The following is a 16640-nucleotide window of genomic DNA, read 5'->3' on the forward strand; positions in this document are numbered from 1 at the left end:
TTAACTTTGATCAGGAGGAATTTTAGCTGCCAATGGCTACGTAAAGCATTTGTTGTATAATTTGAGTAGGACAATTTTCCCACCACCTTTTTGGTTAATCATAATTTCCTGGGAGGGACAAAGGCAAAACCAAAATTCTGTGGATGCTGTAAAACTGAACTAAATGTGGGAAATACTGGAAAAACTCAGCAGTTCTGGTCGCACCTGTGGAAAAGAGAAACAGAGTTAACATGACTTTTCAACAGATTGTAAATAAAGGAGTAGGCCAATGCTTCACCCTGTCTGGATGGGGCAAGCTTGACAGACCAGTGTGCTTTCCCTGTCATTTTGATGTGCTCTGTAGTTAATCAGCAGATACTATCTTGGTTTTTTATTTATGAATTCAAAGGCAGAAAAATATTTTTTCAGCACATCCACACAAAAGGTCAATGCCTTTAAGACAGAATGTTGCATATGGGGAAGTCAAACTCAACAATCTCCAAGTTCGATTTTCTTACTCTTTTTCCAGAGGTAGCCATTCTTCACTATATTTTTATAAAGTGCATCCTTTGTCTTGCGCCGGATTGTATTGTATATTTCTCTACCATCAGACTCATCGAGTACTTGTTCTTGATGCTAAAAGAAAATTGAAATCTTGAATTAGTTGCATCATCGCATTGTCAAACATATCACAAATCATAAATTTGAAACTATAAAATCATGCACAATGCCAACTCTGAACTCTTAATATTGAAGTGCACTTGCTCATGTATCTTGGCAATTAAACAACCAATGCTTCAACTCTACATATTCCAATCAATGTATTAATACCAGATATCAATTGATACATTCATAAAAAGTCCACAATTCTTAATGCAACACAAACAGAAACCTGAATTCAGAACCAAGATCTTGTACTGCCCAGCTTTGCTCTGCAAATATAAAAAGTGAAGAAAGAAACCGGCTAATTACCCTTTATATATCATTTTGATTAAAGATCAAGTTGACGCAAAGAAAGATCAAACTGTATAACTGACAATTAGAACTGTCCGGAGGGAAACAAAAGTAATGGCTTGGTCTTATGGTCTAGACTCTATTTCCTGCTCACTTTACTGCAATATAGACTCAAAGCAACAACAGGAATTTCTGGGTCATTCACCAGCATTTTCAGAGATATTGGGCGGGATTCTCCGATCCCCCACCGGAGAATTGCCGGGAGGGCTGCTGCCAACGGCCCCCGACCGGCACATTATAAACCTCGCCCAAAAACCAGTGCCAGAGAATACGGCAGCCAGCGACGGGGCGGGATTCTCACCCCCCCCCCCCACCCCCGGGGATTCTCCGACCCGGTGGGCCGAGCAGCCGTCGTTTCCTGGCCAGTCCCGCTGGCGTGAAATGGACATGGACCATCACGGCGTGACCTGGCTTGTAGGCCGGTTAGGTGAGTCCGCGGGCCGGGAGGGGGGAGGGGCATACGGCCCCGGGGGCCCCAATGGTGGCGTGGCCCGCGATCGGGGCCCACTGATCTACGGGCGGGCCTGTGCCGTGGGGGCGCTCTTTCCTTCCGCCTCTGTAGGGCTCCGCCATGGCCGGCGCAGAGAAGAACCCCCCTGCGCATGCATGCGCAGGAAACACGGCAACCGGTTTGCGCATGCGCGGAACCACGCCGGCGGTCCTGCGCATGCGCCAACTCGTGCCGGCCCTTCAATGCCGGTTGGCGTAGCGCCAACCCCTCCGCCGCCGGCCTAGCCCCGGAAGTGCAGAGAATTCTGCACCTTCCGGTCGGTCCGACACCGGAGTGATTCGTGCCGTTTGTGGGGTCAGGCCATCTGACCAGTTGCGGGAGAATCCTGCCCATTATGAAGATTATTGGTGGCTATTTTTCCTAGAGGTTTTTTTTTAGATTTATGGCTTTTTTTTGGACACTGCATATTCAAATAAATGATAAAGAGGCATTATGGACTAATCTATGGAAGCGAATGTTTGCACTGAGGGTGGCAGTGTCATGCCCCAGCATATTTTGTACTTAAACTGGACACAAACAAGCTATTAAAATGGCTGTTGCAAATCATGTGATTGGTGGCATTTAATCTGCAGACAATACCCGGTCTCAAGCAAATACCTAATTAAATATAGGCATTCACAGCCATCCTGGGAATTCACACCACTTAGTTGAAGCATGGACCAACACAAAAGGACTATAGATCTGCCAGTTTGCCTGTCTCCAGGTTTAACCCTGAACTAAAAGGGAGGTTGAAACTCAATTGGTGGCAGACAGGAGTAAATGGACCTGTCAATCTTCCTTTGTTTTCCCCATCCAAGCTGGATTTACCAAAGGTGTTAAACCACAAGACAGGATGTTGCAATCAACACAGTATTTGGAAAATACTTTCAACTTGTGGAAGTCACATGGTCAAACAGTCATGTTTTCTAGCTGCTTGTTAATAATCAGCACAAGCTGTTTGCAGTTTCACCAAAAAGCCATTAAACCAGTGGTCAGAACCCAGACTGTGAATTAGTTGCAAGTCACCAAGCAGTCAAGGTAATTAACAGCAATAACTTGAAAGTGGAAGATCGCAGAAGGAAGTTCCCAACCTGTTCCAACTTCAAATTCACCTGAGAACCAACCTCTAGAAATTTGTATGTAAGGAACATCACAGTCTACTGAGAATCGTTTGCTTTACAAGACCTTCACTTCAACATTAAAGCATCAAATCATCCAAGAAACTTCAGATCCACCAAGTGGGAAACGGAATTCATAAATCAGAGACTGAGATCAGATCAATAGTCTGTAAAAGTGCATTACCTAATCGATAATGATTCTCTGTGGGTGAGAGCGAGTGGGTGTGAGAACGGGTATGCAAGATGTCACATTTAATTTAGTTTAAGCATGTGAGAATAAATAACATTGGTTATTTTTAAGCTCACAAAATCTAGGGCGGGGCAGGGCAGGGCAGGCGGGCGGGACAGGGCAGGGCGGGCGGGCGGTGCATACATTCCAACAATCACAATTCCCTCAAAGCTCTAAAAAAACACATTTTCTTAGGTGCCCACCACTGGGAATACGCTCTTCCTGTAGAGAAACTCCATTACGTATATCTGGATTCTCTCTAAATGCATCATGTTCACATGCACAGGGCTCTGAAGTCAGTTGATTGAACTCTACTGGCATATATATTTCAAATGTTCAGCCAGATCAGAATATACCAAGATTATATCAGAATTAAAAACATTTTAGAACCAACAAAAATCACTCTCACTAAACAAAGCAGATATCAGTCCATCCTCATTGTTAGCCTATGCACATTTCAACATTTGTACATAGAAACATACATAGAAAATGGAAGAATGAGGGGCGACACGGTGGTTAGCACTGTTGCGTCACGGCGCTGAGGATCCGGGTTCGATCCCGGCCCCGGGTCATTGTTTGTGTGGAGTTTGCACATTCTCCCCGTGTCTGCATGATTCTCATCCCCACAACCCAAAGATTGCAGGGTAGGTGGATTGGCCATGCTAAATTGCCCCTTAATTGGAAATAAATAATTGAGTACTCTTAAATTTAAAAAAAAAGAATTAAAAAAGAAGAAAATAGAAGCAGGAGTAGACCATTCATTATAATGGCTGATCATCAAATTCAATGGCCTGGTCCCACCTTTCCCCCCTCCATATCTCTTGATCCCTTTAGCTCCAAAAGCTATATTTAATTTCTTCTTGAAATCACATAGTGTTTTGGGCTCAACTACTTTCTGTGATACTGAATTCCACAGATTCACCACTCGCTAGGTGAAGAAATTTCTCCTCATCTCAGTCCTAAATGGCTTACATCTTATTCTCAAACTATGACTCCTAGTTATGGACTCCCCCAACATCAGAAACATTCTTTTTGAATCTACTCTGTCTAATCTGTTAGAATTTTATAAACTTCAATGAGATCTCACTGTCCTAAACTCCAATGGATATATTCCTAACCAACTTAATCTCTCCTCATATGACAGTCCTGTCATCTCAGGAATCAGCCTGGTAAACCTTCGCTGCACTCCATCTAGCAAGAACATCCCTCCTCAGATAAGGGGCGAAATTCTCCGATGACCGTCGCGATGCCCGGGACCCGGCGCCAAAAACGGCGCTGATGACTCCGGCGTCGGGCCCCGCGAAACATCGCGTATTTTCCAGGCCCGAATGGGCCAGCAGCAGCGTTACGCCATTCACGTCGGTGTCACCCGCTGACGTCGGGCAACGTAATCAACGCCTCCCGACGTGACTACACAAAAGAGCCCCCCCCCCCAACCCACCGGCACCCGCACTCTGTGATCTTTCTCTCTCCCGGAATCTCCCCCCAACCCACCGGCACTCGCGCTCTGTGATCTCTCTCTTTCCCTCTCCCCCCAACCCACCGGCACTCGCACTCTGTGATCTCTCTCTCCCTCTCCCCCCTCTGTGATCTCTCTCTCTCCCTCTCCCCCCGGCCTGTCACCCACCTCCACGATGAACGGCGTCTACCATCAGCACTGGTTGACGCCGTTAAATACCTGTTGTGATTAACGCCGACGTGACCCATGGCCACGTCGGCGGGACTTCGGCCCATCCGGGCCAGAGAATAACGGCAGCACAGAAACCCGTAGCCTCCCGCCGGCCCCCGACATTCTCCGAGGCGGGCGGCAGGATTGGCGGCACGCCGACTTTTTGCGGGTGGGAGAATTCTGGACATGGCGGGGGCGGGATTTTCGGCGGCCCCGGGCAATTCTCCGACCCTGCTGGGGATCGGAGAATTTCGCCCAAGGACACCAAAATTGCACACAATACTCCAGGTGTGGCCTTACCAATGCCCTGTCCAATTGCAGTAAAACATCTCTATTCCTATACTCAAATACTCTCACTATGAAGGGCAATATACTATTTCCCTTCTTTACTGCCTGCTGTACCTGCATGGTTACTTTCAGCGACTGATGCAGGAGGACACCAAGAACTCGCTGAGTATCTACCTCTCTAAACTTACACCCATTCAAGTAATAATCTGCTTTCCTATTTTTGCTACTGAAGTGGATAACCACACATTTATCCACATTATACTGCATCTGCCATGCATATGCCCACTCACTCAGCCTGTCCAAATCACGCTGAAGCATCTCTGAATCCTCCTCACAACTCACCATGCCGCCCAGCTTTGCACCATCTGCAAATTTGGAGATAATACTTAGTTCCCTTGTCTAAATCATTAATATATAATGTGAACAGTTGGGGTCCTAGCACTGATCCCTGTGGTAGCCCACTAGTCACTGTCTGACAATTGGAAAAATACTCATTTATTCCAACTCTTTGCTTCCTGTCTGCTCACCAGCTCTCTATCCATCTCCAATCACTACCATTCCACGCATAGACAAAAATTAAATCTCTAGATTAAGTATTTTAAATCATGTGGCTCATATATAACAATGTTTCTTCATTTATACAGATTATAACTCACCTGCAAGGGGACAGGATCTTTGAGGTAATAACCTTCAACAATCTGTTCCTTCCTATAGTGCTCAATGATTTCCTCCATACTGTAATAGAATTTGCACATATTTTTAAACAGATTGTCATGACAATGAGAAGATCCAAATACTGTTGCAATTTAAAAATAATTAATAGACACTGAATTACCTCTACTTAGAGACCTCTTCTGACCAAGTCTAAATGCATGCATCTTCAATTATTGGTTGCATGCAAGCTTAACTAAGTATTATGGCAAACAATGTAAACAGTTCAAGAATAACTCATCACATTTAAACTGTGTTCCAATACAACAATATCCCTCTCAAAGAACACTAGGTAGAATGATGTGTGCACGATATTACCATCTCATGGAAGTGCTTAGCTTCTGATACTAACTATGCAGAACCTCTTTCCTTGCCCTGCCTATGTTGTTGGTACCTACATAGACCATGATGACCAAATCCTGCCCCTCCAAGTTCTCCGAAGCAGATGTCCCGGCACCAAGGCAACACAGTTTTCCGGACTCGCAGTCTTTGCTGCAGAGAGCAGTGTCACATTCCCAACTATAATAAAAACAAAATACTGCGGATGCTTGAAATCCCCCAAAAAAACAGAAAATAGTGGGAAAAGAAATCAGCTGGTTCTATGGTGTCCCCTACTACTACAACATTATTTTTTGCTCCCCCACACTTCAATGGTTTTCTGTACCATGATGCCATGCCCAGTAAGTTAATCAACCCTCCAATCCGAATTTCTTGCAAACAAGCTGAAGGAACCTCAAATCTGTCCGACAATTGCAATGGCTGCACTCCTGCCCTTACCTGCCTTACTCGCAGTCACAACCTACTGTCCCAACCACTGATCAAATCAGAAGACCCTGGGCGGGATTCTCCATTGCCCAACACCAAAATCGGAAATGGCGATCAGGCGGAGAATAGCTCCCAACGCCAAAATTACGGCAGGCGCCTGCTTGGCGCCGAATCATGATGCTCCGCTCCCTCCAAATTGGCGTCACTACGACGTGTGCTGCGCGTAGTTGCAATCAGGTTTGCATCTCATTAGCAGGCCCACCCATGATGCTCAGCTCCCGATTGGCTGACTTCCCGATGGCGCGGACACGTGTGATCTCAACAGTAGAGAGCCTGGCGTTATGGCTGCGGAGTGAGAGAGAGAAACAGAGAGAGAGGACGTACGAACAGTGTCCAGCACCTCCATACTTCGCTGACAGTCGTGCCACTAGTCGGGTGGTTTCTGCCAAGGTTGGCAGAAGTAGTGGGAGGTGGGCAGTGGGGTCTAGGTGGGTGGGTGCACGGTCCAGCACAACCGGCGCCATCTTTTCAGTCGCGATCAGTGGGTGTATGGGGGGGGAGGGGGTGTAAGTGAACGCGCACCTGAAGCTTCTCACCCCTGCGCGTGTCCAACACGGACCCGGCGATTCTCCCATCGATTTCTGCGTGTTCCGTGGGTGTTTCACGCTTCGCCGGCGCTAGCCCCTCACTGGTAGCGGAATCGGTGCGGGCATGGCACCGATTGTTCCATCGTGGAACTCCACAGATCCTCCGCTGGCGTCAGCACTTAGACGCAGGAACGGAGAATCCAGCCCCCTATCTTTTAAAAGATAATTTATTGATGACATACCCAGAAAATGAAAAAAACAGGAAGCCAAAACAAAACAATATCAAACGCTCCATAACATAGTAACAGTGCATATAACATTCTAGCAATATGACACAGCAGAAACCCCCCCCATGAAGAGAAATACAAATACATCAGTTACACCCCCAAAAAAATGTTTTTAAACAAAATAAAGTACCCCTCTACCCCTCAGTAACAAATAGTTACTGTACCTCGTCACCCTCCCCAACTTAACCTCCCCCACCCCCGCTGTTGTGCTAATCCTTCTTGAAACAGTCGATGAACAGCTTCTACCTCACGAAGAACCCCAGATCCGTACCTCTAATGGCGACTTGATTTTCTCCAAATGAAGAAACTCAGCAAGGTCCCGCACCAAGAACCAGATACTTGGGGAATCTGAGAAACGCCAGTTTAGCAAAATTCTCCTTCAGGCTAGTAAGGAGGCGAACGCCACAACATTCTCCAAGGAATCCTTCCCCACCTAACCACCCAGATCCTCAAACTCCAAAAATAACTACCCATGGAGAAGGCGTGACCATCATTCCCACCATTTGAGAAAATACATCTGTGACTCCCTCCCAGAACCCCACTAATATTGGACAGGACCAGAACATGTGGGCATGATTCATAGGAGACCTGGCATATGTGCATACTGATCGACCGCTTTTGGGAAGAATCGGCTCAGCCTTGGCAGCGTCATATGTGCTCTATGTACAACTTTAAGACTAAGTCTGGTACAGAACGAGGATGCATTAATCCTATGCAGTGTTTTTTCCCAAATCCAACCTCTCACTGTGCCTCCGAATTCCTCCTTCCATTTTGGCTGCATTACCACCACCAAAACCTCCTCCATCTGCCCAACTCGGAGATCTTGCCCATCCCAATATCATCCTCTGAGAGGAGCCTGGCCTGTGAGCTGTAGCCACCGAAGTTGGCCATTCCCTAAATACAAAATGGAGGAACGCAAAGCTTACAGGTTAAAATGGACAATGTTTGCAGCACCAGCAGGCTGCACAAAGCAAATGTGGATTCTGTCTGCTAAGAGAGCAGACAGCACCGAAACGAACATTCTGCATACTAATGAGGCAATCTCCGGGATAGTTAACATAGTAATGGAACGATCCCAGGGACAATCGACACAAATGGGGAAGTGATTGCAACAGTGTATGAGAAACCAGACACCCCGGCACCAGCGGGGTCCGAAAACAAAGCACCTGAAAGCCCATCCAGTAGCCAAGGAACAGCCTCGGTATTGGGGGGATTCAAACATATCGATTGGGAAGAGACCCAATCGATTCCCAGCAGGAAAAGGGTCCGCCCAAAAGGGCGCGAAGCCCTGGGACCTATAAAAGACAGGTCCCACACATAGTTCGCTCTCCTTGTCCAGCCCTCCTCTCTGGACCAGCATCTCAACCAGCTTTTGCCAAGAAGACCTTGAACGAGAGAGAGGAGAGGTTTGGGACAGCAGCCGCCAGCAAGTAATTCTCACAACGATCGCTACCAGAGATAGACACTCCTGACCCCTTTTCAACCTGTACCAACCTGAAGTCTGCAGACCAGAGCAGAGCAAGAGGCCTTGTCCCCTGATCCGGCAGTTCCCTTGAGATAAGTATTGGTTAATTTAGCGGTAGGAATAGTTTAATCTTCTTCGTGTGTGCATGGGTAGTATTATAATTGTATTATAATAAACTCAGTTGTTTGAACTTACTAATTGGTGTATGGTTTTATTGCTTTGAACTTAACCTTGAAACTTGTGACGGTATCTTAACAATACCTGGCGACTCCAGAGCTAAGTAACGAAACAGAGCCAAATTGAGTGTTAAGCACACTCACCCAGAACGAGCAACATTTAGTGGCGACTCCGAGATGGGACTCGATTAGAAGTGGCCCCCCCACTCCGAGAGAACCCAGAAATTTTAATTGGAAATCCAATTGGGAAAAGGAAAAACCACAAGTGTTCAAGGAGTTCTAATCAATTGTCATAATTCGGAAGTGTGTTTTTGCATGCGTAACTAAGGTTAAACCGAGAGATTTTTGTTGCGACAAACTGTTGGGAGTTTTATAATCGGAACATAGCGAAAGCCGTACCCGTATTTAAAAGCATTACCTTATTATCCCTCGTTCCAAATTAAAGAGAGCATAAGAGAAAATGGCCATGCAGGCAATGGAACGCCTCATGAACCCAGAGCAGTTCGTGGTCGCAGCGACCAACAGTAGCAGAGTAGGCCAGTGTCCCGTATGGGAGCTGGAACTCAGGAAGTACCTCAAAGGGAAAGGATGGCCCCTTTGGAGTGAGTTTTGTTTGAATGAGGAGACAGGTCCCGGGAGTATAGGACATACTTGGTGGGAGAACCTATCTCAAATTCATAAAAAGAATTGAAGTAAAGCACGCAAGCCGATGGCAATTGTGTCCTGCTTGGCACAATTGCGAGGCACAGAGGAGGTCGTTCGGACGCTCCGCAAAGAATTAGAAGAGAGGAATAGGATGAGCAAAGCGGATGTCAGGGACATCGAAAAGGAGAATCTAGAATTAAGAAGGAAGTTGGCAGAGAAGGATTGAGAGGGGGATGATGCCAAGAGGGCACATCAGTCTTGTCTAGCCCATCTGAGCAGTTCCCAAACCCAGTATGAGAAAGCCTATCAGGATGTGCAGCGCGCAGTTCTGATCAGGGAAAATTCAGAGAAGCAGGTAGAGGCACTGCAAAGGCAATGCTCTGATCTAAAGGCAGCTTTAAGAGCACTCAATTCTGCCACCACTGAGAAAAGGCAAAGCACAGTGGATCATGTGAAATGTAGGAAGCAGATTGTGCAGCTGCAATCTCTGCTTTCTGTGCAGAATGGGTTCCAAGAGACATTTGGAACCCAATTAGATGAGGAAAACACCCCAGATTGGCAGGAATTAAGTAAAATCGCTCAGCGCTATGTTCAAGGAACATGTGTGCCAGCAGCGCAACAGAAAAGGAAAGCACCCCAACACCCCACAGATCAGATAGCACCCGCACCTATGAACCCAGTCACCACCCAAAGAAAGGCAACCACAGAAGGCGCACCAGACGTCACCTACACCACCCCCTTAACCGTAACACAACTAAGGGACGCATGTGAGGAAATCACCCCGTTCCTCCCCACTGCAGACCCCCACCAATTTTCCGCAAGAGTGAAGCAACAGGCTACCATGTACGGCCTGGATGAGCAAGAGCAAGTGAAGCTCACGGTTTTGAGTTTAGACTCATCGGTTGTAGCAGCCCTCCCCGACCCACAGAACGTTGGAGGGGGCACCCTCGAAAAGATGCATACAGCTATTTTAGACGCGATAGGCTACAACAGAGGATCCCCCGTCGAAGGCCTAAATAAGTGTAGCCAGAAAAGGACAGAGCATCCCACAGCATTCGCAGGAAGGCTGTGGATTCATTTCACTGCCGTTTTTGGCGATTTAGACCGCGGTCATTTAACCCGCGACAATATGGTTAAATGGACCCGCACCATAATCTCCCACGCCACAGATGCAGGACAGAATGTCTGCAGCAGTTATGACCCCCTCAGAAGAGGCCCATAATGAAAAATGGGTATCGAAAATATTGTCCCGTGCTTGGGAACAATCCATCCAAGGCAAGGTTAAAGTTAAGACCCCAGAAGAAGCTCAGGCTGCAGCAGATATACAGGCAGTAAGAGCGCACCAAAACCCTGCATGGGTAAACGAAGGAAAGAACAGACCCCACAGAAGTCGCAGGAATGTTACAACTGCGGACAGTTAGGACATTTTGCTAGGGAATGCAACGGCCCGCAGAAGTCTCAGAGAGGCCAACAGACAGGCACTCTGACCAGGAACAAGGCAAAGCCAATACACAGTATAGAGACGCAGTCAGGACAGACCAATGTGGACGGAACGGACTGACAGTGTTCGGGCTCCCCCTCTTGGATCTGTGACACCCTCTGGGACCGATCCGGAAGACCGGTGGTCACAGCAAAGATTAGAGGGAAGCCCATAGAATTACTTTGGGACACAGGAGGGTCCCGCATTACCATTAATTCCTCCACTACAGCACAGGCAGACACGTGGCCCACTACAGCTTCAATTACACTCAGCGGATTTACAGGTCACTCATAGCAGGGACACATTACAGCCCCTGTATCCATCCAACTAGGGAACATCTCCACCAGACACCCCGTTGTGTTAGTTAATCTGCCCCGCACAGTAGAACACATGCTGGGTATTGACTTTATGAATGCACACAGCCTGTCGTTCGATCCAGTCAATCAGTGTGTCTGGAAAATGGCAAAATCGGACAGAGCACCCGCAACTCTCACAGTAGGAGAGTATGCAAACAGGATTAGCGTAGTAGGCGACTATTGTTTTGACCCGACCACGCTTAGCACGGACAAACAGGTTAGGGCAGTTTTGAACAGACACAGGACAGCATTTGCCAGTCACCGGCACGACTGCGGCAGAATGACTGGACAAGTTCAAGTTACTGACCTGACCCGAGACCACAGAGACAGTACAGATTTCCCCTAGAAGCAGAGGGAGAAATTGGAAAAGTTATAGAGAGCTTATTAGAGCAGGGTGTACTTAGGACAGTAGCCTCAACTAATAATGCACGTATTTGGCCAGTGAGGAAGCCCGACGGATCATGGCGTCTGACCATTGATTATCGGGAACTCAACAAAGTAACCCCAGCAGTAGCCCCCATGGTAGCAACAAGTCCCGAGACCATGCTCAAGCAGGGACTCCACTCCAAATATTTCACGGTATTGGACATTAGCAACGGCTTCTGGTCAATCCCACTGGCAAAAGCGTGCAAGTACAAATTTGCCTTCACATTCAAAGGACAGCAGTATACGTGGACATGCCTCCCACAAGGATTCCACAATTCCCCCTCCATTTTCCACCGACAGCTGCAAATGGATTAGCAAAATTTTCCCGACCCGAATGTCTGGTACAGTATGTGGACGACCTATTACTGCAGACAGACACCAAGGCAGAGCACATCACGCTTCTGTCCGAGCTCCTGGAAATTTTAGAAGACATTGGATGTAAAGTTAACCCCAGAAAGGCCCAAATATTGGAGAATCAAGTGATGTATTTGGGTACAGTCATCACACACGGCAAACGCGAGATCGAGTTCAAAAGAATTGAATCGATCGTCAAATTGCCCCTTCCCCAGAATGTTTCAGCCTTCCGGTCGTTTTTAGGACTGGTTGGGTATTGTCGGAACCATATCGATGGTTTTGCGACCATGGTAGCCCCACTCTCAGACCTCATTACGAAAGGAGCCCCTTGGGAATGGCTTCCGCAGCATACAGAGGCTGTGGAAGAGTTAAAGAAAGCCCTCAGCGCAGCACCCGCGCTACAAGTTCCAGACCCGCTCTCCCCCTATGCAATAGAGGTAGCTAGCACCGATCTGACCCTCTCGGCCGTGCTCCTTCAGGAACGGCACGAGCAACTACGACCAATGGCTTATGCCTCCAGACTTTTAGACCCCGTAGAACAAGGATTTTCAGCCTGCGAGAGGCACCTACTAGCAGTGTTTTGGGCAGTTCAGTACTTCTCATACATTACCGGACTCAATCCCATCACCATTTTGACCGAACACACCCCCACGCAGTTACTTTTAGACGGTCGACTGAAGGACGGTTCAGTGAGCCAGATAAGAGCAGCTAGGTGGATCCTACTGTTACAAGGATGGGACACAACAGTTAAACGGACCAAAACACACACATTTTTAGCGGACAACCTAAAATATCCAGGACAACCCCATGAATGCGAGATAGTAGCACACCTACACAACACAGGACCATTCATTGCCAAAACGCCCCCTACCTAACCACCCAGATCCTCAAACTCCAAAAATAACTACCCATTGAGAAGGCGTGACCATCATTCCCACCATTTGAGAAAATACATCTGTGACTCCCTCCCAGAACCCCACTAATATTGGACAGGACCAGAACATGTGGGCATGATTCACAGGAGACTTGGCATATGTGCATACTGATCGACCGCTTTTGGGAAGAATCGGCACAGCCTTGGCAGCATCATATGTGCTCTATGTACAACTTTAAGACTAAGTCTGGCACAGAACGAGGATGCATTAATCCTATACAGTTTTTTTTCCCCAAATCCAACCTCTCACTGTGCCTCCGAATACCTCCTTCCATTTTGGCTGCATTACCACCACCAAAACTTCCTCCATCTGCCCAACTCGGAGATCTTGCCCATCCCAATATCATCCTCTGAGAGGAGCCTGGCCTAGGCACCGAAGTTGGCCATTCCCTAAATACAAAATGGAGGAACGCAAAGCTTACAGGTCAAAATGGACAATGTTTGCAGCACCAGCAGGCTGCACAAAGCAAATGTGGATTCTGTCTGCTAAGAGAGCAGACAGCACCGAAACGAACATTCTGCATACTAATGAGGCAATCTCCGGGATAGTACATAGTAATGGAACGATCCCAGGGACACTCGACACAAAGTGGGGAAGTGATTGCAACAGTGTATGGAGAAACCAGACACCCCGGCACCAGTGGGTCCGAAAACAAAGCACCTGAAAGCCCTCCAGTAGCCAAGGAACAGCCTCAGTATTGGGGGGATTCAAACATATCGATTGGGAAGAGACCCATCGATTCCCAGCAGGAAAAGGGTCCGCCCAAAAGGGTGCGAAGCCCTGGGACCTATAAAAGACAGGTCCCACACATAGTTCGCTCTCCTTGTCCAGCCCTCCTCTCTGGACCAGCATCTCGACCAGTTTTGCCAAGAAGACCTTGAACGAGAGAGAGGAGAGGTTTGGGACAGCAGGTCGCCAGCAGTAAGTCTCACAACGATCGCTACCAGAGATAGACACTCCTGACCCCTTTTCAACCTGAAGTCTGCAGACCAGAGCAGAGCAAGAGGCCTTGTCCCCTGATCCGGCAGTTCCCTTGAGATAAGTATTGGTTTATTTAGCGGTAGAAATAGTTTAATTCTCTTCGTGTGTGCATGGGTAGTATTATAATTGTATTATAATAGAACTCAGTTGTTTGAACTTACTAATTGGTGTATGGTTTTATTGCTTGAACGTAACCTTGAAACTTGTGGCAGTATCTTAACGGTACCTGGCGACTCCAGAGCTAAGTACGAAACAGAGACAAATTGAGTGTTAAGCACACTCACCCAGAACGAGCAACAGAGCCCCAGGGCGGCAACATTAGGAGCGAACCCATCTTTTACTCAAAAAGGCCCTTAGTTGGAGGTATCTGAACTCATTACCGCAATTGGTAAGCCTCCATTAGCTCAATTAAGCCTGCTAACGTCCCACCCAGAAACAGGTCCTCGAAGCATTTGATCCCCAAACGGTCCCACTCCTTACACCGGGTATCCATCTCGCTGGGACAAATCTAAGGTTACCACAGATCGGGGGCCTTTCTGTACATGCCCTATAGGCCAAAATGTAGCCGGCAAGAATTCCACACCCTCAAAGTGGAAACTACCACTGGATTTGGTGAGTATCTACTTAGTCAGAACGATAAGAGGAACTGAAACCAATGCCTTAAGGCGGTCTCCCTACATGAGACCCCTTACACAACATCGACCCTTGATCTAACACCCATTTCCGGACTATGCCAATATTGGCAGCCCAGTAGTAACTCCGAAAATTAGGGAGAGCCAGGCCACCACCATTGACACCACAGCCTTCATCTTGCTTCCTCCTGCGGGCATCATGATTACGTCTAATGACATCCGTATATTGGTTACTAACAGTCTGCCTTTTACAAACCCAGTTTGGTCCTCACCAACTACATCCGGCAACATCATTCGACACGGGTAGCCAAAATCTTAGCCAGGAGCTTCGCATCTAATTGGAAGCTAAGATCTACATCGCTAAGGATTTTTGCCCCTTTTATGGATGAAGGAAATGGAAGACTGCGACTGCGTGGGGTGGGAGAGGGAGAGAGAAGAGTACACCACTCTCCAGCACTTCATTGTACATCCCCACCATTAACAGACACAGCAACGCACCAAAGCGTTAGAAAATTTGGCTGAGAATCCGTCCGGACCTTCCCTGACTGCATCAAACTCAATCATCCCAACACCTCCTGCAGACCTACTGGGACCCCCAACCCCTCCACCCTGTCCCAGTCTACCTCAGATATTATAATCGATCCAAAAATCTTCGTCTCAGTTAATCCTCTGGCGGCGGTTCCGATTAGTATGGTCTCTGAGAGAAAGACTCAAAAATTCCTGCCGGATCTGTTGCCACCTCACCCCCCTCATTCCTGAGCCTACCCATTTCCCTAGCAGCGGTCTGTTTCCTCAGTTGGTGGGTGTAAATCCTGCCATCCTTCTCCCCATATTTGTACACAAACCCCCTAGCTCTGCACAGTTGTCTCATTGCCTTATCTGAGGTGGCCAGATTAAACTCCATCTGGAGCCTCTGGCGCACCTTCAACAGCACCTCGTCATGTGATTCCTGATTCCAGGTAACTGCGAACGACTGCGGAGATAGCCTCCACCATTATTCTGTGCGCCTGGATCGAGATGAGCTCTCCTCTAAGTACAGCCTTCAATGCCTCCCACAGCACCCCGGCAGAGACTGCCGCGTTGTCATTCTGATCCATAAATAGTCCCTTCCAACCTCCCACATATTCCCTTATCCGCAAGGGAGCAACATCCAGTCTCCACTGGGGTCTGCAAGGGGGCGGATTTTCCGCCCGCAGGTCCACCCAGTGCAGAGTGTGGTCAGACGCCACGCTCGCCGAGTATTCTGTCCCTGCCACTCTTGAAATCAATGTTTTATCTGAACAAAAAACTCTTATCCGCGAATAACACCTGCGAACATGTGAAAAGAAAGAAAGCTCCCTCGTCCTAGGCCTCGCAAAATGCCACAGATCCACGCCACCAATAAGCTGCATGAATCGCGAAAGCTCCCCAGCCATTGACGATATCTTCTCGAACCTAGGCATAAGCGATTCAGCTCCAGGTTCAAGACTGTGTTGAAGAGGTGAGACTTTAACACCTTCCAGGGTAGAGACATCTACCAGAGAACTTGAAAATACATTGACGGTCGAGAATGACAAAGTCCCAGAAGTTGCAGGCTGCCAACAAGGAATACATGCCCATCTGATTGTCCATCTTATTGACTGTGTGTAAATGACTTAGTTAATATACTAATTAGTTGTGTTGGACCTTATGAAATGAAATGAAAAATGAAAATCGCTTATTGTCACGAGTAGGCTTCAATGACGTTACTGTGAAAAGCCCCTAGTCGCCACATTCCGGCGCCTGTTCGGGGAGGCAGTTACGGGAATTGAACCGTGCTGCCGGCCTGCCTTGGTCTGCTTTCAAACCCAGCGATTTAGCCCTGTGCTAAACAGCCCTTATCTGCACGATGATAACCTGAAACGCTCATTGACTCCCAAATAGCTCATTCTGACAGTAACTTCTGACCTCCACTTCCCTGAACAAATCTGTTTAATAATATTGGAAATTTTAGCCCAGTGTGCTAAACAGCCTTTGCATATGTGAGTTATTGTAGTCATTTGCAATGTTGCTTTAAGAATAAGTCACTTGACTT

At 47.5% G+C, this 16640-nt stretch overlaps 1 protein-coding gene across 1 annotated transcript in view; it reads right to left on the reverse strand.

Annotated features, from left to right (window-relative positions):
* Positions 1-16640, reverse strand: part of rasa1a (RAS p21 protein activator (GTPase activating protein) 1a) — a 285109-nt gene that overhangs the window by 147684 nt on the left and 120785 nt on the right. Inside the window, 2 exon segments of the mRNA XM_038805349.1 lie at positions 498-615; positions 5444-5522. Of these exon segments, the coding sequence (XP_038661277.1) occupies positions 498-615; positions 5444-5522 (197 nt within the window).

This window comes from Scyliorhinus canicula, chromosome 8 (genome assembly GCF_902713615.1).
Source record: "Scyliorhinus canicula chromosome 8, sScyCan1.1, whole genome shotgun sequence".
NCBI classification, from domain to species: Eukaryota; Metazoa; Chordata; class Chondrichthyes; order Carcharhiniformes; family Scyliorhinidae; genus Scyliorhinus; species Scyliorhinus canicula.